At 40.6% G+C, this 24,342-nt stretch overlaps 1 protein-coding gene across 1 annotated transcript in view; it reads left to right on the top strand.

The window, feature by feature from the left end:
* The window catches only part of top3b (DNA topoisomerase III beta), an 81,138-nt gene that overhangs the window by 7,649 nt on the left and 49,147 nt on the right, over positions 1 to 24,342 (top strand). The window contains exons 2-5 of the mRNA XM_028579004.1: positions 13,150 to 13,281; positions 13,934 to 14,040; positions 14,173 to 14,247; positions 22,435 to 22,631. Coding sequence (XP_028434805.1) covers positions 13,150 to 13,281; positions 13,934 to 14,040; positions 14,173 to 14,247; positions 22,435 to 22,631 — 511 coding nt within the window. The remainder of the gene's footprint in view (positions 1 to 13,149; positions 13,282 to 13,933; positions 14,041 to 14,172; positions 14,248 to 22,434; positions 22,632 to 24,342) is intronic.

The following is a 24,342-nucleotide window of genomic DNA, read 5'->3' as shown; positions in this document are numbered from 1 at the left end:
CCTAAAAAAACATTTCTGGACCATTGGTATTGAAGACATCTCAAGCAATGTTTCATCTAATACCTTTAATAGTATTAATCTCAATACAAAACTTTCTCAGAAAAACCTTCAAAATAAAATGTAACCGTTCAAAACGTTGAACTTAAAACGTACCACTGAGGTATTAAAGGAAACTTATGGCAGCCATTGACACTCCTCATTTTTGCTTCCCATATGGTCTGGCCACAATATGCTTCTTGCCAGCTCCAATACAAACTTGGCAGCAGGGTAAGACAGTTTTGAATTTTTCCAAAAGCGATGGCAAGGTGTTGCCCTGAGGCCAACCACAGTGTGCACATAGATCCTGACTCCCAAAAGGTGCACGGTAGTAGGCCAGCTCTACGGGATCCCCACATGAGAGATCCAGCCTGACCTGGACAGTTGATGCAAGAACGTGTCTTGGCTCCAGGATGTGACTCCCACAGGTGTAGTACATGCGGTCATCTGACAGTGCCTCTGCTAGTGTGGCCTGGTGGCGAGAGAAGAGGAGCCGCATTGAGTAGATAACTCGTGGTTTGGAACATTCCATGCAGCCGACTACTGCCCGTGCATGTTGGGCAGTAAACAGTCCGGACTCTTTCTGCTACTTCTCCAGTGCGTCCGACATGAAGAGGTCTACACACACAGCATGCTTGTTCTTGTGGGACTGTTGGGCAGAAGGTCGATGGGCCTCAACTGTGTCTTTGCCCATAACCTCAGCCAGAGTCAAGTAATGATCACCTATTTCAATAAAGCACAACACAAACATGTATTAAAGTATTTTGCTTTCAGCTGTGGGCTTAATATGAATATGTGAACAGGTGTAATATTAGGCTAAAGCATGTTAAGTGGATAATCCACAAGGTTTGCTTGCTTTACAATGTAGTGAATGTTAAAGTAAAATTCTTACCAGAGGCATCAGGCATTGGTTCAGGAAGCCAGATCATCCTTTCAGGCGGGAGGACTGGTACTGAACAGCATTCAGTGTCATCACATTTGCGTATCTGAAGAAAGAGACTTATTTAGCTATATTGTAGTTTTCATACATGGAATGCAGCTCAAAGTCCTTTACAGACAATATATAATAAAAGAAACATTACAAGTTATACATAAACAGAAAAACACAGGGAAAATAAGATTACCTGAAAAAGATACTGGCGTTGCCAGCAGTGTTTCTGCACCCACTCAGTGAATGCTGGATCCTTGTCTGCTTGTTGCTTGGTCACTGTTGCAGGATTGATTGCTGGGAAGAGTGTGGAGATGACCTGCATGACCGAATCTTCCTCTGCATCTGTGACTGCATTTATGATCGTGATTGGCTCTCCCTTCAACTTCAGCCGACTGTAGCGTCCTGCCACTGTGTCCAGCACTGGCACAACTGAAGTGCTCAAAGCCTCAGCAAGCTGTGGGTTTTTCTCGCCAGCTTTGCGGATCTCTGCCATAGAACTGCACCTCTTTAGCAGGTTTTCCATGTCCTTTGCTGTTTTGTCTCTCTCCAATGCACAGTTCTGCAGGCCGATGTTGAGTATAGCCATCACCCTCTCAACTGGATTCTGCCAGCTCTGGCCTGGAGCTGCTCTGCAGGCAATGAGCATGTCCAGTTCTAGCATCTTAAATATTGCGATCAGACTGAGCTGAACTTTAACCAGTAGGGTGCGATGTTCTGTTCCACCATCACTGTACTTCACATGGATTGGTTTCCATCCTGAAGGGTCTTCCTGTGAGAGCCTTACTGTTGCTGCTGCATTTCTGTATGCTGTAGACTTTTGGAAGACAGTCCTGCACCACGATCTTTACCTTGCCACTGTACCATGAACCCTCTGGCTGACTAGGGACATTGGGTTGCATGTATACTGTGGATGTGATGGATTCCTTGCTTGTCATGTCATGGTCCAGTGCTGCCATTTGGCTGGTTGAAGGCGCAATTGAGTGTCGACCTCGGACACCGGTGGACACAGGCTCCCCTGGTTCTCCAACCGGAATCTTTGCCTTATTGTCGATGATTAAGACAAATATGTCTGAACTCAGCTGATACATGCGAAGATGCAAGAACTTGAAGAGTGCAGCACAGAAGTGTGCATCAGGGTGAGATGCTCGGAGCTGTCTTCGCTGGATCTTGTACTTGAGTTCAAAGCGTGAAGTCAAGTTCAAGGCTCCGGGTGTAGGGATTCTGTGGTGCAAATTGCAATCTCACAAAGGCTATGCTGGGCACCCTGGTTCCTTCAGGGCATTTGGACTTCACCTGTTCAATGAGATCCACTAGCGACAACCACTGTGACAGGTGGGCAGTGCCATGTCTCCGATCATCTGCTGCAGTGACTTCACGGACTGTTTCTTCCATCTTAGAGAAGAATTCCTCAAAGTTTTCACCAGGACGACTGTTAAGGGTGCGCAAGTCGACAATAATGCCAGGCTCTCCCAGGAGAGCCACTTGGATGCGCTTGGAGATTTCCTGATTACCTCAACAATGCTTGGTGTCACCCTAGCTGCATTCGCTACCTTCCTCTTTAATTCTTTCTTCATGTACCTGGTGTGGTACTGTGGGAGAAATGGCTGCAGAGAACTGACAACTCAAGTGGTCTGGGTCAGCTGCTCGTCCTGTGTTCTCCTTTCCACTATCCACAAAAACGTGACGCCAATCTTGCTGCCCCCAGGTTGGTATTTCAGCACATCGACAGGTACAGACAGCTGGATTCTGTTGATGAAGTCAAATCTGTGCCATGAACTTGCAAACTGTTCCAGGTGTACAGTCTCATCCAGGAGCACAGGCGTTAGAGTATCTGTTTGACACATAATATTGTCCAGCAACTGGTACCTTGCAGCCACCTAGGGGGTGTTTTTGTGGTGCGTCACGGAAATATTCTCATATACAACTCTGACAGGTTTACTTGAGCTATGATTTGCAGATGTAGTATCACTCTTCCTCTTCAGGTGCTCTGCACAGTTGCGAAGGCAGGTGGCAAAACTGAAAAGGTCCTCCTTCACTGCTCTCCAAGCATCAGTTGAGGACATGTATGGTCGGTCACAGGGCTTGGTAGTAGGGCTGGGCGATATATCGATATTGTGATATGAGACTAGATATCGTCTTAGATTTTGGATATCGTAATATCGTGATATGACATAAGTGTCTTTTCCTGGTTTTAAAGGCTGCATTACAGTGAAGTGATGTACTTTTCTGAACTTACCAGACTGTTCTAGCTGTTCTATTATTAATGATTATTTATCTAAAATCTAAGTGTGAAGATATTTTGCGAGAGCACCAACTGTCAACTCTAGAATATATCGTCGCAATATCGATATCGAGGTATTTGGTCAAGAATATTGTGATATCTGATTTTTCTCCTCATTTCGGTGCCTGACTTTACACTACACCTGACAGCAGGTAACGTTAGCCTACCTTTAGCTAGCGGTTGGATTAAACACTGTTAAAATGCTGACAGCTAACATTAAGCAGTGTAAAATGTGACTGTATTTCACTGTAGAGGATTCCAACACCAGGACGTACCAGTCTGCTCTCCAGTGCAGCAGCTGCCGTTGTCGGAATTAAACGACACAGACACAGGTACGTTCACTTAAAACAGGTAGCCTCGTGTTGCATTCACAGAAATTGTAAAATACCATTTTGGTGGTTGTTTTTGTCATTCAACAGCAATTTACTGGTGAAATAAGTTATTGTTATAGTTATTACATTATTATTGTTAAATCTTTAATTTTGACCATGGCCTTAACAATAAACAAGTTCCTGACTGTTGTTTAGTACCCTTCTTTTTTTTCTTTTGTTTACAGTAAATAAATAATAAACTAATACAAATCTTAAAGTCAAATTAATAAAGTAACTTTCCTTGCATTCATTTGATTCCCAATCAAGATACACTGGTAAGAATTGCTTTCTATTGTTAATATGTACTTAAAAACAGTTCTGAAATGCAAAATAATAGAATTTTAATCGTGATAAAACCAGCGATTAACTACAGAAATTCAGTGATTAATCGCGATTTAAAAAAATTAATCGTTTGACAGCCCTAATAAATAACCCGTAACCCTCTGAGACCGCAGACCCCCTCACCTATTTGTTTGATGCGTGACCACATCAAACGCAATTTACGCAAAACTCCAGCTCAAAACTACACCTCAAAACTACACCTCCTGTAACCCCCAGAGTAAGATAAGTCGATACATACCCTTCTCATCTCTGTGCGTGCTGAAACGCTGTCTGACGGTTCCAGCATTAGCTTAGCCCAGCACAGACCCTGCAGGTAACTGGTTCCAACTAGCCTACTGCTCCGAATTGTGACAAAAGTGACAAAATAACGCCAACATGTTCCTATTTACATGTTGTGATTTGTATAGTCACAGCGTGTACAAAAAAACAACGTAACATGAGACAAAGCCATCTTCTAACAGTAAACAAACCGGGAACTATATTCTCAGACAGGCTTGCTGCGAGCATATCACTCCGCCCAAGTACTATATTCTTCTGCCTGAGAATATAGTTCCCGGTTTGTTTACAGTTAGAAGACGGCTCTGTCTCATGTTACGCTGTTTTTTGTACACGCTGTCACAACATGTAAATAGGAACATGTTAGCGTTATTTTGTCACTTAATTGGAGCAGTAGGATTGCTGGAACCATTCACCTGCATGTTCTGTGCTGGCCTGATGCCGCTGGAGCCGTTACAGCCTTACAGCACGCACGGAGATGAGAAGGGTATGTATCGACTTGTCTAACTCTGGGGGTTACGGTGAATAAGCTAAACTCCCAATAAGTCGGCGTGTTCCTTTTAAGTCACAGGTTAATTGAAATAAGTCTAGTGAATTATTATGTTAAACAAGAACAATATTATAAACACCTTCAAACAGTTTCTGCTAGGGGTGTGACGAGACGCTTACTCGACGAGACACATCACGAGATTGGGTTCACGAGACGAGATTTCTCGTTGAGGAGAAAAGTTGTCTCGTGAGGCGATGTGATGTCAGCGTGATGGAGCGTGAAATTACTATTGAAGATCCCCCTGCCACTTTTAAATCATTTGTGTGGCAACATTTTGGTTTTCCTGCGGAAATAATAAACGGCGAAAGAGTGACAGACAAGACGAACACAATATGTAAACATTGTAAGAAAAAAATGCCGTATACCGCGGCTAACACGAGCACTATGCAAAAACACTTAAAGCACCACCACAGCTCTCGACTAACTACTACACCCGCGACTCGCGGGTGCAGTAGTTAGTAGTACGGCATTTTTTTCTCCTGTGGATTTTATTTCGGTGGATCCTTGAAAACGCACCAGTGTTTTTATATCTGCAGGAGAAGGACAAACAACGTTTTCTTCTCAAAGTCGACTAAACTTCCCCCTTTCTGCCTTTTTGGAGGAAGTTTCTCCATGGCTGCTGACGAGCGCCAAGGGATTCGTTCTGTTTCATTTCTGTGGAAATCTATTGACAGAAACAAATGGACTGAACACACCGTAAGGAGGCTTACGTCTGGGCAGAGATAAGTAGTGTGTTTATTAATGAGCAAAGGGTTCGCTACCACTTGTTGCCATTAAGGTGATCTGATTTAATCATGTACTGGTCCATATGTGATTATTAATCTGTTCTGTGAATGTATCAATAGATCATGGTACTGTTGATGTTGTGTTAAGTAGCTTGGTAAACCGTAAGTTTTAATTACTGTCTGCGATAGAATCGCGAAATCGGCTGTTAGCCACTGGAGTGGTTATAATGACCAAAGTTTCCCTCAGTAAGTCAAAAGTCTCAGTCTGTCCTAACTACACGGGTGGTCCAGACCTGAGTAGCTGAGGGGGGCGGGTCATTATCGATAACTAAGATCAGAGTGCCTCTTTTCTTTACTCTTCTTCTCTTTCTTCTTTTACTAACACACACACACACACACACGACACAGGCTAGCCGCGTAGCTCCCGAGCTAACGCTGTAGTTTAGCCACGTGGAATCGGCTTACGTTCGTACAGAGCTAACACAGGAACTAGCTACCATACCGGCTAAGCGTGCGCGTTGCCTAGCAACCCCCCGGCTTCTTTGGCCCCTCTCCGTGCACCCAGCACCACCACCGCCCTCTTGAGGCTAAATAGTTTTGTGCAGCTCACAGGAGTAGCCATTTTTTTGTTTGTTTTTGTGTTAGAACTACATTTCAACACCGCCCCTCCTTTTTCACTCACTCTCTCCCACACACACACTCACACACACAGACACAGACGTGTCCATGCTGTTTTGTTTTTGCTTTGTTTTGGTTGTGATATTGTTAAAGATATTTAATTTTATTATTGAAGGATTATTGATTAGCTACTGATAATTGTGACGTTAATAAATCTTATTATACTTAATTAGCAGTTGCTTGTGATTGTTTGTGTACTTATTGTGATAATTGCTGGTCGATCACGTCCGTGCTTGGACTCACCTTCCTTTATTTCCTTTTTAAAGGATTACCACAGAAATGAGACTGTTCCACAGTTTGATTATTGGTCCCTGACTTGCAGGGTGGTGCCCCGTTTTGATTGTTTGCCGATTTGATAAAGTTATTAATAACCATATTCATAACTTTAATATTGATAAAACATCTTTGATAATTTGCCAATGATCAAATCTGTACCCTACGAGAATCCTACAATATCGTGATATCTGATTTTCTCCATATTGACCAGCACTAGTTCAATCCCTTGGTGATGCAGAATAAACATGCTAATGCCTACTCAACCATTAAGTTGTGGATTAGAGACATGATTTCAAAGATTTTCAATTTAAGATTTATGATAATGTATATTTATTAGTCCTGGCAGTTCTTGTAATGGGCCCTCATGTATTTGTCGTTCTCATTTGTCTTCTTCCTCTTCTTTTTTCATTTTCCTCCTCTTCTTTTTTCTTCTTCCTCTGCAAAATGCCCAGCCCCGATAGGAGCTATTATTTTACTTATATTTGAGTAAAATGTATTTTACAGAACATTACCTACTTACTTATTACAGTATTCTAGTACTCTTTCCAACCCTGCTGAACTGTACTGTATACTACTGTAATGTGTACTGTAGTGGAGAATACTTTTTTTTTTACAATTTTTCTCTATTGACTGGATAAAGGCTATACAGAATGGACCCCAATTAATACAGGAATCAAAGTTGTGACAACCAGGTTTCCAAAATACTCCAAATGGACACAATAATTATCAGTTAATGTAAAATTGATAAGCTATTAACAGCCATGTATGGGATTGTGCTAGACAGCCAGTGTCTGAAACTGGAAAACAATAACAATGAGTAAAATTGACTATTTTTCAAAAAACACCATCTTTACCTCGTGCTGCATCTGAACAAATATATTTTCTTGTTTTTCACCAAGGTCCTAAATTGCATTAGGGCACTTAGTCCTGTTTAGCTATGCCTGGAGATGGCACATATACAAGCTATGGTGATAAACTCAAACTCCAGAGAGTAGCTGGTCGTGGGGAAGCAGCTGGGGTTTTTCTTGAGTACAGGCATCCTCAGGGACACAGGGATGGTCTCAAGTCCAAAAGTGTTGTCGAGTCCCCTGCAGGTGTGGCTGGTGTGGCAGCTGGCCTCATGGATCACCTGAGGCACCCTGTTCAAGTCAATGTTCTCCCTGGTGAGAGATTAGGAGCAGGAAGAGATTACAGACAGGTTTCCATTCAGTCATTTGTTAATTTAGTGGTTCATGTGGTAAGCATTCAGGTAAATAGTTGTTGCTGAATGTTACAGCATTCAAATTATAAAAAAAAAATATATATTTCTACTAGTTTTCATTTTTTTGCAAGCAAATTTTGACCTGTTTAGTATTATTTTTAAGTTATTTGGTCTTGCATAAACAATTGAGTGTCGCAGATCTTGCTAAATATAGCTTTGGAGCTGAAAAACCCACTTTTTAAAATACTTTGACTGGATATTTTTCCAAGGAGTATTTTAATTTCCTTTTTAAACCATTTTTTTATGTGAAAGTCAGTTAATATTCATTGGAGTAAATTTTTTCCCTACTTTTCACTGGCTGTAATATTTATATATTATATATATTCAGTGGTTTTATTTCATAGGTAGACAGTGTACTATGTCCACTTCACTCTTTTCTACCTCTATGTGATTCCTATTTTTTAAGAGTTCAGGCCTGAGGAAAACTATATATCAATATTGACTCATGGACATATTGCCACCTGCTGGCAACAGGACATCAGCCTTATATTCAATACGCTGTTCATACCTGCAAACTCGCTTTTCGGTGAAAATTGAATGTGTAATTAAACTCCATTTAATCCTAACAACTTCCAAAAAATGTTGTGCAATCTAAGGACCTTTTTAAGAGGAAAGGTTGTTTAAAGCTTAAGTTTTTGTTGAATGGCGCTGCTATGGTGTGGCGGCCATATTGAGCGTTGAGCCATAAAACCGAAAGATGTTGTAACTTGAGCGTACGTTGACAATCTCATGCTTGATAACTGTTGAGGCATCATTGCACTCAGCAGAGACTTCCTTTTTAGTTGGAGATGGTTGACCCTGCCCCCTATACTTTAGCCACGCCCCTTACATAACTCATGAACAGCTTGACGTAAGCACTTTTAAACATTTGCAAAACACCATTTTCAACACTGCACGCTCCACGCGGTAAATAAAGTCTAACTCGTGTGCACAGTGCCCAATGGTCAGTCGCATGCATGCGGTAAGGTGCAAGGGCCCGTTCGTCCCTGATTGCAGCTTAAATTATGGTTGCTCTCTTTTGTATACTTGTACTCACACGTAGCTCCAAGTTGCGATGCTGCGCTCGTTGATGTGGCTGGGCAGGTTGACCAGCTGGCTGTAATAGTCCTGCAGGCTGTATGTGCAGAATGATTCGTCCACACACTGACTGCCCAGTGGCATGGCCAGACACTGGTGGAGGGCCAGCAGGCACAGCAGAAAGACTCTCAGCAGCTGGACACAGAAAACAACTAGGGTTGTGTTAGTGTGGACAAATGTTTCTGTGTCTGTTACCTTGCCAAGTTCCCCGGTAGAGTGTAGGGTAGGGCTGGTCGATATGGCTTGAAAATAAAATCTTTATAAAAATTTTGGATGCTCCAATTGCAAAGAATTCCAAAAAATAAGATAATACACAATGCTCCCCAAAGGTAGGGCCTGCAAATAAAATCTCAGATCTTTGTAAAATTTGTGGGTGCTCCAATTGCAAAAGATTTAAGAAATAAGCTAATGCACAACATTCCCTGGTTGAGCGTAGTGGGCGATATGGCCTAAAAATAAAATGTTCTTTTTCTCATGTAAAACAATCTACAAAGGAATTATTTAAATTATTTGTTTAGTTTTTTCAATAAAAATGATTACCAAAAGCAAACCAAGATCTACTCAGATTGTCTTCACAGTTATTTAGAAGTGATCAGATTGGACTTGTGTGTCATTATTTTCATGGTCCAGACATCACCAGCCAGTATGGTTTGCCGTTGTAACGACCTAACGTCCGTAACCACGTAAATGACAGAGCTTTCTAACGCAGGGGCATGAGCGAACTAGCGAGCCAGCCAACGGCTAAATAAGTAAAATTTACCAACTTATGCCTAATGCTTCATCATCACACTCAGGTCACAGTGCCCTCAATCACATTGCTATTGCCTTACGAGTGAAAACTTTGTTCTGCCCATTTTCTATTAACCATCAACATGAAAGCATGGCGGAATTGGCCAATAGTCCAATCGTGGTTACTCAAGAACACTGACTGATGGAGCTTTGAAATAATCAAACCTTTAAGCTTTGTGCAAGTGATACAGTTAGTTATGTGAATAAACATTTATAAAAGAGTAAACCTTTTTATTTTTAAACATATAAAAAAAAATAATTCAATAGCAGTGTGTCCTCCATTCAAACATTGGCTCCCTTTTTTAAAAATCCATGTCTGTGCTTGCTGCGACAATATCAGAGTATCATGTTCTGTTGAACATTATATTTATCTTTGATATCAAAATCATATACTGTACATAATGTTACTTTACTTTACAGACCTGTGCAGGAATCTTGTTCCGCTCAGTGTTGCCAACTCCTTTCCAATGAAAGTAGCTAGCACCAGCTCTAAAAGTTGCTAGATGACGTCACACGCTAATTTGCATATTTGTGACATCATTATGCAATCATTTGCATAAAGATTAGTGGTTGTCAGCAAGCTAGGAAGCAACCAGTATGGATGGAAAGGACAATTACAGCTACCCATATCTATTTCAATGTGGAAATGGGTGTTTGAGTATTGCATTAAGGTAGACTTAGAAAATGCGATCATATCCTTCAAAACCATAACTAGTCTACTCTAAAGTCCAGCCAAGTGTAACCATATGGTAGCTGTCAAAAACACCATCAACATAAAGGTAGGATTCTTACCTGGATCTGTTCCATTGCTGAAGTTTATGACTGTAGATTGGTGTGATAGTTTCTGTTTTTTGTCTTTGTGATGTTGATGTGTGCTATATCTTTTTTCTTTTGGTGTGTCGTTTGCTTGGAGTTGATCTGCGACCTGTATCTCGACATGCCTCTATTTATATGTCCTGTTCTTGCGGGGATTGCGACGTGTGTGTGTGTGTGTGTGTGTGTGTGTGTGTGTGTGTGTGTGTGTGTGTGTGTGTGTGTGTGTGTGTGTGTGTGTGTGTGTGTGTGTGTGTGTGTGTGTGTGTGTGTGTGTGTGTGTGTGTGTGTGTGTGTGTGTGTGTGTGTGTGTGTGTGTGTGTGTGTGTGTGTGTGTCTCTCTCTCTCTCGCAATTAGCCTTGACAGAATAATTTTATTCAGAGCAGACATCCGCGTGTAGCATTGAGTCCAGGTAACTAAGGGATGACTCACTACCCCCTCGCTTACCGGAAAAGGGGCACTGCTATCAGAGGTCTCATGTTCCTGCTTCACTTGCCATCATTCTGACCTCAAACTCTGACTCATTACCTAGTTTAGGCTCTAGTTTTAGAAAATTATAATAAGTCATTGTATGTATACGTTTTGAGTGCATTTAAAAAGTTCAACAAAGAAATGGACATTTTTATTTATTTAAAATTTTCTGAATGATTAATAGAGCCAACAACTGTACTCTGTAATGCCATTCGAATTCCATTCGTAATTATTCTAACAGTTAATCCTGATATTCAGCCAATTATTAATATTTACTACACTACTCAGCCTTATGCATTTCCAATGCTATAGTCTCTATCTACGATGTTCCACTTCCGGGATTGTTCTGTTGATGCCTGAAATTCCGTCGGATTTCACTCTTTTCAGCCGGCTGTCCGTTACGTTTTGCTTTCTTTGTGTTGGAATTTTAAACTCTGTTAACTGCTCCTTAGATCTCTGCAGGATAAATCGAGACAGCTAGCTAGATTATCTGTCCAGTCTGAGTTTCCTGTTGCACGACTAAAACAACTTTTGAACGTACACATACGGAGCCCTACTGGGGGCAGCTGAGGGAAAAAAAAACTAAACCATGCGCACAGAATAAAAATCCTTTCCCTCAGTTTTATAAACTGTACGCACAGATTCATAATCCATGCTCTTGGTTTCATAAACTGTGAGCACGGATTCATAATCCATGCCCTCGGTGAGCAAAGTTAGAAAGATATTTACAGATTTGAACTTCTGGGATCAATTACTCTATAGCGAAATGTTATTAAATCACAAACCTAGTAAGGTTAGCAACGTAGTAAGGTTAACAACGAGCTACAAACTCAGACGAGTGCTTAGAGACCGTCTACAAACTACAACACAGACACAAAAATATCTTAATTTAATGATTAAATAAGTTAGTGTCTCCAAACTTATTTTTTAAAAGTAAGTGCTGTAGTACAACTAGCAGGAGACAAGTTTATAATTGAGGTAAGCACTCGTTTTGATGAAAATTAGTTTGTAGCTCGTTGTTAACCTTACTACGTTAGGAAAGATGCGTCGTTTGTGATTTAATAACCTTTTGCTATAGAGTAATTGATCCCAGAAGATCAAAACTGTGAATATCTTTCTAACTTTGCTCACGTTTATAAAACCGAGGGCACGGATTATGAATCTGTGCTCATAGTTTATAAAACCGAGGGAACGGATTATGAATCAGTGTTCAGTTTATGAAACCGAGGGAACAGATTTTTATTCTGTGCGCATGGTTTAATTTTTTTTCTTAGCTGATCCCAGGGGGTCTCCGTATACATATGTTCCACCAAAACAAGTTCCTTTCCAAGGCTATTTTGCAGTGGCACCGGGGCTCCGTGCTGTGCTTAGCTGGAAGCAGCACTTTCTACCGTCAAACATCGCAAATAAAGGCTTCTGAACCAAACGCTACCCAATCGGACACGTTTCAGCAGGAATGCAATCCAAAATTGGGGAAAATTTTACAAATTGGCAGCCAAAATTACAACTTTTACTGCTGTTAGCATGTAGCTACTACAGTTAGCACTGGCCACTAATAGAACATAGCAGCACTTTTTACAGTCAATAATCAGATAAAGGCTTTTTAACCAAATACTACATAACCGGGAATGTTTAGGAATAATGTGATCTGGAAATGGGGAGAATTTAACAACACTGGCAGCCTCGAAGACATTTTACTGCCGTTAGCATGTAGCTACATGCAACAATGTTAACACCACCATGGTAGCGCTGTAAAATAAAATAAAAAAAACACTCCACTCCTGCCTACCTGGAGCAGATGACCAATCCTAGCAGGCCGGCTAAGAGTTGCGTAACACTTAGCCGAGAGTAGAAAAAACTGTTGAAACTGGAGCGTTCAGAATAGTTGGAAATCTGAACGTTTTAGCTCACGGGGGTTTCTCTAAAATACGTTTACCTCATTATTTTAAGTTTTGGTCAAGTTTAACGTAAAAATCCGACATTATAAACATTGTAGATGTGACAGAAAACATGAAAAAGCATAATGTGTTCACTTTAAATGCAGATGAAAAGCCCAGGAAAATAGCTCTGCCATATGTTTTATGCTGGCTACTGTAGGTAGTAATACACTGACTATGGACAAGTACCTCATACAACCCAACTTCAAAAATAAGAATATACCTTTAAGCTTTAGTACACACAAGGGCATTGAAATGTTTTGAATGCCATTGTGGTCAAAGGTCTATAAAATCCTGCATAATTACTGTCTTATCTGTTCTCTTTGGCCTTAAGGAAATTGTACAAGTCGCAAGGGGCTCAACGGAGCATGCTCAGTGCACGAATACACCGGCAGCTTCCAAGGCCAAACTGTACGCTTTAAGATGACTTCTGTTTGTGGACATGTGATGAGTCTGGATTTCATTGGTGGGTATCATCCATATTAATTCCTGCTCACCCTAGCACCCTTACTCAACTTACCTTTATTGATGACATTTCATTGCAGTGCTAAAATGTAATCTCATATTATATACAGGAAGAAAAAACAATAGAAACAAGCTTATAATATATTCAATACAACAAAACCTTGAATGACCGCTGTAAAGCAGCAGCAGCAGTCTGACATACAATGAAGACATTATGTTTGTCTTTTTACAGAACTGTTGGATTGAAATACAATGTGTAATTGAGTATAAAGCACCTTGACATCTTTATTTGGGTTTCAACCTCTTCAGCATCCTAACTCTTGATTTGGATTTCTTGTAATTTCTTACTTAAACGGTTTAGGCAAGGCAGCTTTATTTGTATAGGACATTTCAGCAACAAGGCAATTCACAGTGCTTTACATGAAACATGAAACATTAAAAACAGTTAGAAAACAATTAAAAACAATTTCAAAGCATTAAAACAATTAACAACAATTTAAGATCATTAAAAGACAAGAATAAAATGTACAGTGCAGTATAAGAATTTTAAAGAAAGAGCAGTTAAAAATAGGTTATTTAAAGAAAGGCAACATTAAAAAGATATGTCTTCAGCCTGGATTTAAAAGAACTAAGAGCTTAGTCCTTTTTTCCAGGGAAGTACAACAACTGGGACAAGGTGGACCCTGCAGAACTCTTTAGCAAAGCTCTCACAGAAAAAAAGGAGGCCAACCCCAAACTCAACATGGTCAAGTTCCTCCAGGTAAATGAGCTTGACCCAGTATTGGTTTTCACAAGACATTGGTGCTCACTGCATTTCATGTGATTTGATGGATGTCAGTGTCTTATGCCTTCTGTCATTGGTGCTCACCCCAAATTTCTGGTGTCATGTCAGGTTGAAGCCAGAGGCTGTGATTACGTGGTTTTATGGTTGGACTGTGATAAAGAAGGCGAGAACATCTGTTTTGAGGTAAGTCAGGCTTGGTATACACCTGGTTATAACATGCAAGCTGTATCTGGATATGTTATTTGTATAATGGCATCCAATCCATTGGTTTTTATATCGGTTTTCTTTCTCCTGATTGTGCCCGCATTGTGATCTGCTCTCCATATGCAATTTTGAGGGTTTTTTTTCTTAATGTGGTACAGATTGCATTTACACCTGCTGAGATCCAATCACAATGTGAGCATGAACACTTCCAACTGTTGTTTACAGCTTGGGGTTCCACTAAGCAAAAATAAATCAGTAAATACATTATGCAATGCTTTTAATTGTCAGTTTATGCAAATTATAAAGACAATTTTATAGATGTAATTGTGTTTGGCTAGATTTTGAGATATGTCACTGAAATTTGTGCCTCCACCCCAATACAAAAGAGGTGAATGAAATTGTGTTTTTGGTGATTAAGGCACTGTAGATTTCTCATATCATCTCTTGTGTCATCGAAAAAGCTTATTTGGTTCACAATGGGGGCTGGTGGAGCAAAATGAAGAAATTTATTAATTTAATTTGGTTGATTGAACTCTCCATTGACAATCTGGCCCTGTTGCACAAACTTATCACTATGAGTGATTCCTTTGACATTACACAATCTTTTGACACTTTGTATAAAAAAGTTAGTGCAACTTTAAAGGTAACATTGTGCTCATTTTCAGGTTCATACTTGTATTTTGGGTTTCTACTAGAACATGTTTATATGCTTTTAATGTAAAAAAAAAAAAAAGATAGATAGATATACAACAAATAATAACTTGTAGTTGATCAATTGGAATCAGAAATGGCTTATATGCAAAAAAAAAAGAAGTCTTGCAGGACACCCAGAGTTCATCAAGATTCTTTGGTTTCATCTTCCAAGCCTCCTCCTTCAACTTACCTCAAACATGACAATGTATAAAAGGCTCCATTACCTTGTATCTCACGTTATGGCCGCTTAGCACCAGTTGTAAAAATAGGCTAACAATTGTGTCATAACCACGTGACTTTGTCGCACAGTAGAGAAATTACTGTATAGTCAGGAGAAGCTCGCAGGCAGTTTCTACTTACTCTCCCGCTTTTACCGCTAGCTTCCATCCCTTCTGTTGCCTCTTGTTTTTCTCGTCCATTTCTCCTGGTTGGTTCCGTGCTGCTGCTGCTTCTTGTTGTTCCTTCTTGCCACCGTGCTACTGTGGCTTCTTCTGCTGCTCCTCATTTTTCCTTTTTTATTCTTTGCCAAATAAAACACATCATGTTGTCAAACACATCTAAAATAAAAACGCACTTTCGCCCTGTGACAAATATACCAGTCAGGCGCTTTCAACAAGATGTGCAAGTAAGATGGAACAGCTCTCTCTATATGATATAGAGCCTCTTGGACCAAAAGCGGGCCCTGAGTGTCTGAGAGACCATAGCCTCCCAGCTACCCTGACAGCTAAAACTGGTGGGCATTGATAGAGAATGCAGTCAAGGTTTTACAGTATCTCCCTTTTGAAGAGCTTCCAAGGTTTGAGTGCAGAGACTGCAACTACAGCTGATGTCATTCCTGCCCTAATGGCCCTGAAACCCTTTCTTTCCCAAGAGAAGACTGCTGACCCTGGGAATCAAGACGATTAAAAGCATTCTATTCTATTCTGCCAGGTTGAGACTAATCCACTTGGCTCAATTGCAACATTGGTGGATCACAAGTAAATTTATGTATATGTACCTTTTTGAATGCCATTCTTAATAATGAATCACCTCACTAGTCTCTGGCTGACACAGCTAGCCTAGTCGGTTAAAGTTTTCAAATGTAAAAAGATCAGAGTAAACACAAAGGAAAAGGTGAAGATGTATGGCTACAACCCCGTATACGTGGACAAACAAGACCATCTCTGTGTCTATCTCCATCTCTACAAAGGGGATACCGAGGCAAGCGTAGAGGATACGTTTCTGGGCCTCAGCTGGCCACAGCTGCAAAATCTCCTCTACTTCCGTTCTACAGTGACTTGACTGGAGGATGGAAAAACTACAACCTACTCCAGCGCTGGTAGCTTGAGGCGCAATGCCAAAGTTCCCTGGTGTCTTCTCTTGTATTGCACACTAGCTACATTTCCATCAGCAAGAAGATGTTATGGATGAGTTTTTTTTTACACTGTACGTTTGACAATGTTGACTGAGATATTCAATCGTATCCATATTCAGCCAGAGAGAGGCTATGGATGGCGGCAGGGAGCCTTCAGAACCTGAGCTGCCGAGCGCAAACACCAACTGGTTGTGCCTTTGCTCAAACTGCCCTTCGCTGGATAAACTCACCGATGACAGCTCTCACGGGGCTGTATGTGAATTTCTGCATGTTTACTTTGACAGAGATGTGCTTAGATACTTCGCGAAATCTGTTGTAGCTGATGAACTGGACTCATTAACACCGGTATTTGGCTAATGGGGTTGTTAACCATTGCTAAATGGTCTTGTATTGTGACTAGGGCTGCAGCTATCGATTATTTTAGTAATCAAGTATTCTACCAATTATTCCATTGATTAATCGAGTAATCGGATAAAAAAAAAAAATACTTTTGTTTTATTGAAGAGCAATAATAAACAATAGTTTGGTTAAATTTTCCAAAAGATTTTTATTGCCTACATTGCTTACAATACCATATCTCAAAAAACTAAACCTATTAAGTGCATTCAAGTGCCATATTACATTGTTGTTGTTTTTTTAAGAAAACATTTTTTCAAATAATATCAACCTCAAACTAAGGCATACATAAACATTGTGCAACTTAACTTTCAGTTTCAACCTGAGACTGATCTGTATATAGGCCTATATGTAAAATATTAGTTATACTAAACCTATTTTCATTTATATATTTGATTATAATGCTAAACAGCTTTGTTACACTTATGGTAGTAGATCGTTGATCAGCTGTTTCTCCGTGGAGAGAGAAAGTTGTGCGCAACAATCAGCTGTTTTTCCGAAGGGATAGTCAACGCGTCAGCTCTTTAGATCAAATTGTGGTCACCACTACCTATTTTCTTGTCTTTGTTTTTGGTAGTTGTTGTGTTTGGTGTAGTTTCATCGTCCATACAATTCTGTTATTTACTTTTGTCGGGTCCGCTTCGTGGAATGGAGGATTAAGTTAGACTCAATGTTTTCTGTTGAGATGCTGAAGCACTGACGTCGTGCTATTATTGTGGTAAGCTAGTTTGATTTTGCAGTAGACATACTGTACAGAGTTTTCGTTTTAATTACGTTTGAACTGATTCCAAACTTTGAACACTTTCTGTAGTTTTCTCCAGCCTGTCTCTTCCAAGGGGGTAAGCTTCGCTTCAGAACTCGAGCCATCATGGCGCCATTTTGTTGGCCATCACCTCCTGTTAGCATTCCGCTGACCGCCATTTTTTTTTACGTCACTTGACTGCGAATAACTTTACATCTGAAGCGTTTAAAGACTCTATTTGTCCGTTGTTTAGTTCCAAAGAAACACGACAATGTATAAAAGGCTTCATTACCTTGTACCTCACGTTATGGCTCCGTAGCAGACGTTTTTGTAAAAATAAGCTAACGATTGTGTCATAACCAAGTGACTTACTGTCGCATAGTAGAGGAATTACTGTATAGTACAGGAGAAGCTCGCAGGCAGTTTCGACTTACATGAAATGTTTAGGTTTAATTACTAATGTTAACTAGCATGTTAGTGATCAATAATTAGCCTGTGCCCATGTTATCTCCTTACATACACCTACAGTCTCCGTATCTGTAAGATTGGGAATGATTGAGATTTCTCTTGGCACAGCTACCAGAAGACTTCCAACTTTCAGACACGTTGCTCACGTCACATTCTCTCAGTTGGAGGCTGCGCAGTAAAGCTGGCCATCACCGGAAAAGTGCTTCTAATAGCCTTCACTGGTCTCCGTCCAGAGCAACGGGGTCTATTGGTCCATTATATACTGTGTATGGTTTCTTCTCTTAACCCCTCGCTATTTACGCTCTAGCATGTGTCGCCAGCAGCAGACTGAGCAGCGTCTGGTGTGCGACAGTAATAATGATCCGTGCGGAAACACTGTCCGTCAGCATACAATGCTGGTAACATTGATTTAACGAAGCTTTGACGCAAGTCATTTTGCGTCGAGGATTTTTTGTAATCGAATTATTCGAGTTATTTGAGGAATTGTCTCAGCCCTAATTGTGACTGCTCTCGGTGGCTATAGGGGTTTTTGGATGTACTTTGACTGTGCAGAAATACTATCTTGTGGTGGGTATTCCTGGATGGGCTTTGAGCATGCACATAATTCGGAGGGACATTAACCTTCTCTGCGAACTCGTGCTGAGCAGGTAATTTACGGACTTCGTATTCGCTGATCTCACTTGACTGTTCATTTCTTTTCCCTTTACGTAGCTTTTACAGTGGTGCTCATACGGTTATGAATCCATGCTAAAGTTAACTAAAAAGAGGAATAAAAAAAATCAACTTTTGGAAATTGTAATTAATTAATAAAAACAATTGGAATTAATAATTAATACCTCACACAAGACTCTACGTCATACGGTTCGTTAGCTGTGAAAAGGAGTGTGGCTAATGCCAAAGCATCACCATTGAAGAAGGAAGTCTCTGCTGAGTTCATTGGGCCTCATTCACCAACCGTTCTTACGAAGAAATGTGTTCTTAAACCCTTCTTACGCACTTTTTTACGAAGATTCTGGCATTCAATAATGTTTTCTTAACTTGGATTTGTTCTTAGCTAAGAACAAAATCTACAAACACTCTTACGCACATTTGAGTGATGACAGTTTACTCCAAATGATTGCTTACTGCATTTTATTTAATACTACAGTTGTTTACAATGATAGTATTGTACTGTAATGTATTTCTGATCATTTGTTGATAAAAAATCATATTATTCAAAAAAGACACTAACACTGCAATTTACATCAGCAATTAAACTGATTAAATCCTGCGTTATTTGGTGATTGATCGCTATTTATAGGGCCGAAATGCAGTGGTAGAATGTAACAAAGTACAAATTCTTCGTAACTGTACTTGAGTATATTTTTCACGTATCTGTACTTTACTTAAGTAGACTCAATAGTGCATAGCCTACTTTTGACTTTTACTTTGTTACATTTTGCAGCAATTATCTATACTTTCTACTCCACTACATTTCTACAATGTTCCGTTACATTTTCTGATCAGTTTCCCCCCTGCCAAAACGTCTTCCTGACCGTCACACGTTTGTCTCACCACTATAGTTTGGTTGCCGTAGATACTGTATTAAGGGCACCGCTGATCCAAGCCGGCTCCGGTGCGGCACAGCCCGGGCGCAGCGTCGCTGACCCTCGGTAATACAGCCCCGGTAAAAGTGAAAATTGTTATTCCCGTTTTTAAATTAAAGTTGCCATCTATTGCTCTCCACAGCGTTGTTTACTCCTCCGCCAGGCTGTGTAAGACGCATTCATATCTTATTTATTTGGCTGGACCTGTTCACATCTCCCCATTTGCGCTGCTTCACACACTTTATTTGCTTACTTGCATGGTTAAAGAAAATAAAATACATCCATGAATAAAACCAACCGCATTCCGATTCTAACAACATATTTCCGTTTCATGGTTAGGATAGGAACTTTTCTTAAAAGCCAGGCCTTGTTTGTGGTTGTGGACACCTTCTACTTTTACTAAAGTAAATATGTCTCTGGTTATTTGTACTTTTATTTAAGTACTGAGATTCAGTACTTCCTCCACCGCGGCTCCGACAACCTGTCTCCCAGGAGGTGCACAGGAAGCGTCATGTCCTTATATGGGAATTTGCGGGGCGTTTTTCTTATGCTAATTAGGAACGACTGGCACGCTCTTTCAGTTACGAAGACGTGGGATTCATCAATCCTAAGAACACAGGTGCAAACAAATCTGCTGTTTAAGAACACGTGATGAATCCGGCGTAAACTTTTCTTAGAAACCTTCTTAAGAACATATTTAAGAGAAAACTTAGGAAGATATTGGTGAATGAGGCCCATTGATACCTCACACAACGGTCTATCTTAAATGGTTCAAATTTTAAGGGGCTTAAGCATAGGTGGCTGGTCAAACCATGACCAATTAAAAACGAACTCTGTGCTGAGTTCAATGACACCTCACACAAGACTCTACCTTAAACGGTTAAAATGTTATGAAAGGGGCGTGGCCTGAGTAAGTGGGCGTGGTTAAAGTATAGGGGGCGGCTCAGTATCACATGTAGACCGCACATTCTAAGTTTCATGTAAATTGGATGATGTTTGTCATATAAGGCAGATTTCCTGTGGCCAAGGGGGGGGCGCTATGACCAAAAGCAATTTTGGCCTGTAGGTGTCCTCAGGCCTGGACCCTTGTCCATCGTAAGAAATTTTGGGCAGATACGACAACGTACACTCAAGTTACAACAACTTCTTTGTTCATCGCTAAACACTCAAAATGGCCGCCACGCCCACACCGTCTGACGAAAAGTTTTTCTTTTAATAACTTTTCATCGTTAAGGTGTTGAGATGGTACAGACCAAGTTTGAAGTCCGCCGGATGAAATCTCTAGGAGGAGTTCGTTAAAGTATAGCACCTTGACTTTTAGGCCTACTTCCTGTTGCCACTAGGGAGCGCTATGACTTTAAGTAAATATCAGCCTTTATTTGTCCTCAGGGTTGGACTCTTATGAATCCTGGAAAGTTTCGAGCCAGTTGGACAATGTACACTCGAGTTACACCCACTTCCTGTTTCGGCGGCGAAACGCACAAAATAGCTGCCCTGCCACGGCCACGCCCTATGACAAAAAGTTTTTCTTAACAATTTTTCATCTTTAATGTCTTAAGATGGCACAGACAGAGTTTGAAGTTGATCGGATGAAATGTCTAGGAGTTCGTTAAAGTACGACATGTGGAATTGGCCAAAATCGCACTAATTTTGAACTTTGAAATCAAAATGGCGGACTTCCTGTTGGGTTTAGGGTATGGCTCTAATGAAGTTTTTTTGTACATCTTGACATGTTACATATGTGTACCAAGTTTCTTGAGTCTACGTTAAACACACTGCAGGGGCTAAATTTATTTAACTTTCTAGGGGGCGCTAGCGAGCCATTTTTGCGCGCCTATTCCCAAAACTCTTAAAATACATACATTTTCACCAGACTTGATGCGACCGCCAAATTTGGGGAGTTTTTGAATATGTTAAGCCCCTCAAAAAGACAATTAATTTTCTGGGAAAAAGAAAGAAAGAAACAATAATTCCTTCAGTTTCAATAGGGTCTTCGCCGCTGTCGGCGCTCGGGCCCTAAAAATCCAACTTTAAGGAAACTAATTTTCTTTTTGAGAATGAGTAATGTATGGTAAATAAATAAATGTTCTTCCTTAAAATATAGGGGGCATAAGTAAGTACACCCCTTATGTTAAATCCCCATAGAGGCAGGCAGATGTTTATTTTTAAAGGCCAGTTATTTCATGGATCCAGGATACTATGCATCCTGATAAAGTTCCCTTGGCCTTTTGGAATTAAAATAGCCCCACATCATCATGTACCCTTCACCATACCTAGAGATTGGCATGGTTTTAGTTCAGTTAGCCTAAGCTGGTTTGATTTGCATTGAGAGATGGGAATTTAACATCATTTTAAGGAAGAACATTTATTTATTTACGATATTTTTTTTTAGTACAAACAACTACAGTGAGTCTGCATGGACAAACAGAGCTGCACCATCAAAACTGCCAACTTTTCTAAAGGGGCAGCAAAATAAGTATAGCAGTGGGTATAATAGAATTATATGAACACTAGCAATAATAATGGCAATAATTCTTCAACCTTTATAATTTATTCATCATTGAGGGGTGACCCTCATTTACCCTTTATTTCACAGAGTCAAATTACAGACAAAAGACAAAACAACAAAACAGAAAAGAATTATGACACCATCATAAGAAAAATAGAAAGATGTAGAAATATGACAAATAATTCCTTATCCATGTTGACTTAACCATCGGTAGTCAAGGCTGATGTTTTTTTTTTTTTTTTCTTCAGAATTATGTGTTTTGTGAACATTTAAACATGTAAACATGGTCTTGTAGAAACCCAAAATACAAGTATGAACCTGAAAATTAGCATATGTGGGACCAGATGAGTAAGGGCTTGTGGAAAATATAGTTATTTTCATTTTCTACCGCTCAGTCATTATTTTTCTTGCCTCCCAGGTACTGGATGCCATTGAGCCAGTGATGAGCAAGGGGAGTGGCAGGGAGCGGAGTGTTTACCGTGCCAAATTCAGCTCCATCACTGACACTGATATCTGGAAAGCCATGAATGGCCTGGGAGAGCCCAACCGCAACGAAGCCCTGTCAGTGGATGCACGTCAGGAGCTGGATTTGCGCATCGGCTGTGCCTTCACCCGGTAAGCTGCTTTCTATAGCCACACTTTGGCTCTGGCACCTTGTGTTAGATTTCCTGCAGCTTTTGGTGTTACCTTTTTGGGTGGGTGGGTGTTGGTGTGTGTGTGTGTGTGTGTGTGTGTGTGGAGATGTCACATCACACGCAGCACACGCTCAGCTGTGTGCAGGGATGGGGCTTCACTACTGTCAGTCAGTCTGTCTTTGCAGCGGGCTACAGGTGTCGTGCCAAAAAGTGAACAAAACTGATTGCTGTCTACCCTACATGCAAATAATGAAGTTCTTCACAAACACACGCCCAGGCTCTTGTGTTTTCCAGCAAGTTGTTTTGTTGCCAGCAGTTGCGTACATTTCACCTGCCCTTTTCACCGGTTCAGCGCACTCTAGCGGTTTCCCTAGCCGCACATTTCTTCAGCCTTTCTGTACAATGTAGTATTTCTTCAGCCGCACATTTCTCCCGCTGTTCTGCGCGCTGTAGAGGCTTTTCCATCATGCTGAGCCAGGCTCCCTGCCTTTCCTGCTCAGGCCACATAGCTAAATACTACCTAAATCTGTGACTGCTACACAGAAAAAGGGGACACGCCAAATCTCTGATTGAACAATTCTGTCGTTGTATCCACATGACATAAGCCTTCCATGATTGCGCACCACCCCCACCCCTCCTCCACACAGTTGCTATTTAGCCAAAGACGAGACTCAGGATTAAAAAAACATGGACTCTTTTAAAAGAGGTCATTATCTTTGAGTATCTCTAGTTTCTGCACGCGAAATTTGCCGGACGACACAAATTTCTAAACATTGCCATACTGAGAAATGCAAAGACTTTTGTGGAGCTGGTTAGCACTTATTGGCCCTCATTTATCAACCTAACGTAGAAACCAGCGCAGATATGAGTGCAGAAATCGTCTTACGACAGGCTTCACGTGTGATTCATGAAACGTTCGTATCACGAATCAGAGCATAAGGATGGTCGTACATTGATAAATGCAGTGGCTGGAAACAATCGTAATTTAAATATCACGCCCCAATATATTGTCTGTTTTGAGGCCTCGCCCCTACAATTTACGACATGGCAAGACGCAATCTGGCTGAAAAGCGGAACTTTTCAGAGGTGGAGATTGAAACCCTGATATCGCAGGTTCATTTGGACTAACGTATGTACTATTTGGCAGCCTTCAGGCAGGTTATTAAAGGCTGCAGAAAGAATGCGGGATGAAAAGAGATCACTGATGCGGTCAACAGTGTTGCCGTAGTAAATCGGACTCCAGCTGAAGTTTAGCCTATTTAATTTATACATCCTTGACACATTTTCTATAGTCCTAATAGTAATATATAGCCTTCTATTGCAATCTCTTAGGCCTACATGGTGTACCTATATTTAAATAAACACACGGTAGCGGAGTTTATGCAGTGTCTTTTATTTTACTTGTGTTTTTTTTCATGAGTCTGAACGAGGCAACAACTGAGGGAGAGCGCGTGTCCTCCGCCGCCCCGTGCTGGACCACCACCTTGACCCGATCTCCTGACAGCAGAGGGGCTGGAAAAACAAGCTGAAATAACTCTGTCACTGGCAGAAATAAATCGTTCACGACAGAGAAATGAAAACCTGAATAATAAATAAAAATGTTGTGCATCCTTTATTGAATATCATTGCCAAACATAACACTATAGGCTACCTTTTTAAAAGCGAGGAATAATAATATCCTGTCTCCTTCG

Source organism: Perca flavescens, chromosome 5, assembly GCF_004354835.1.
Source record: "Perca flavescens isolate YP-PL-M2 chromosome 5, PFLA_1.0, whole genome shotgun sequence".
In the NCBI taxonomy this organism is placed as follows: domain Eukaryota; kingdom Metazoa; phylum Chordata; class Actinopteri; order Perciformes; family Percidae; genus Perca; species Perca flavescens.
This window is presented reverse-complemented; position numbering and strand designations above follow the sequence as displayed.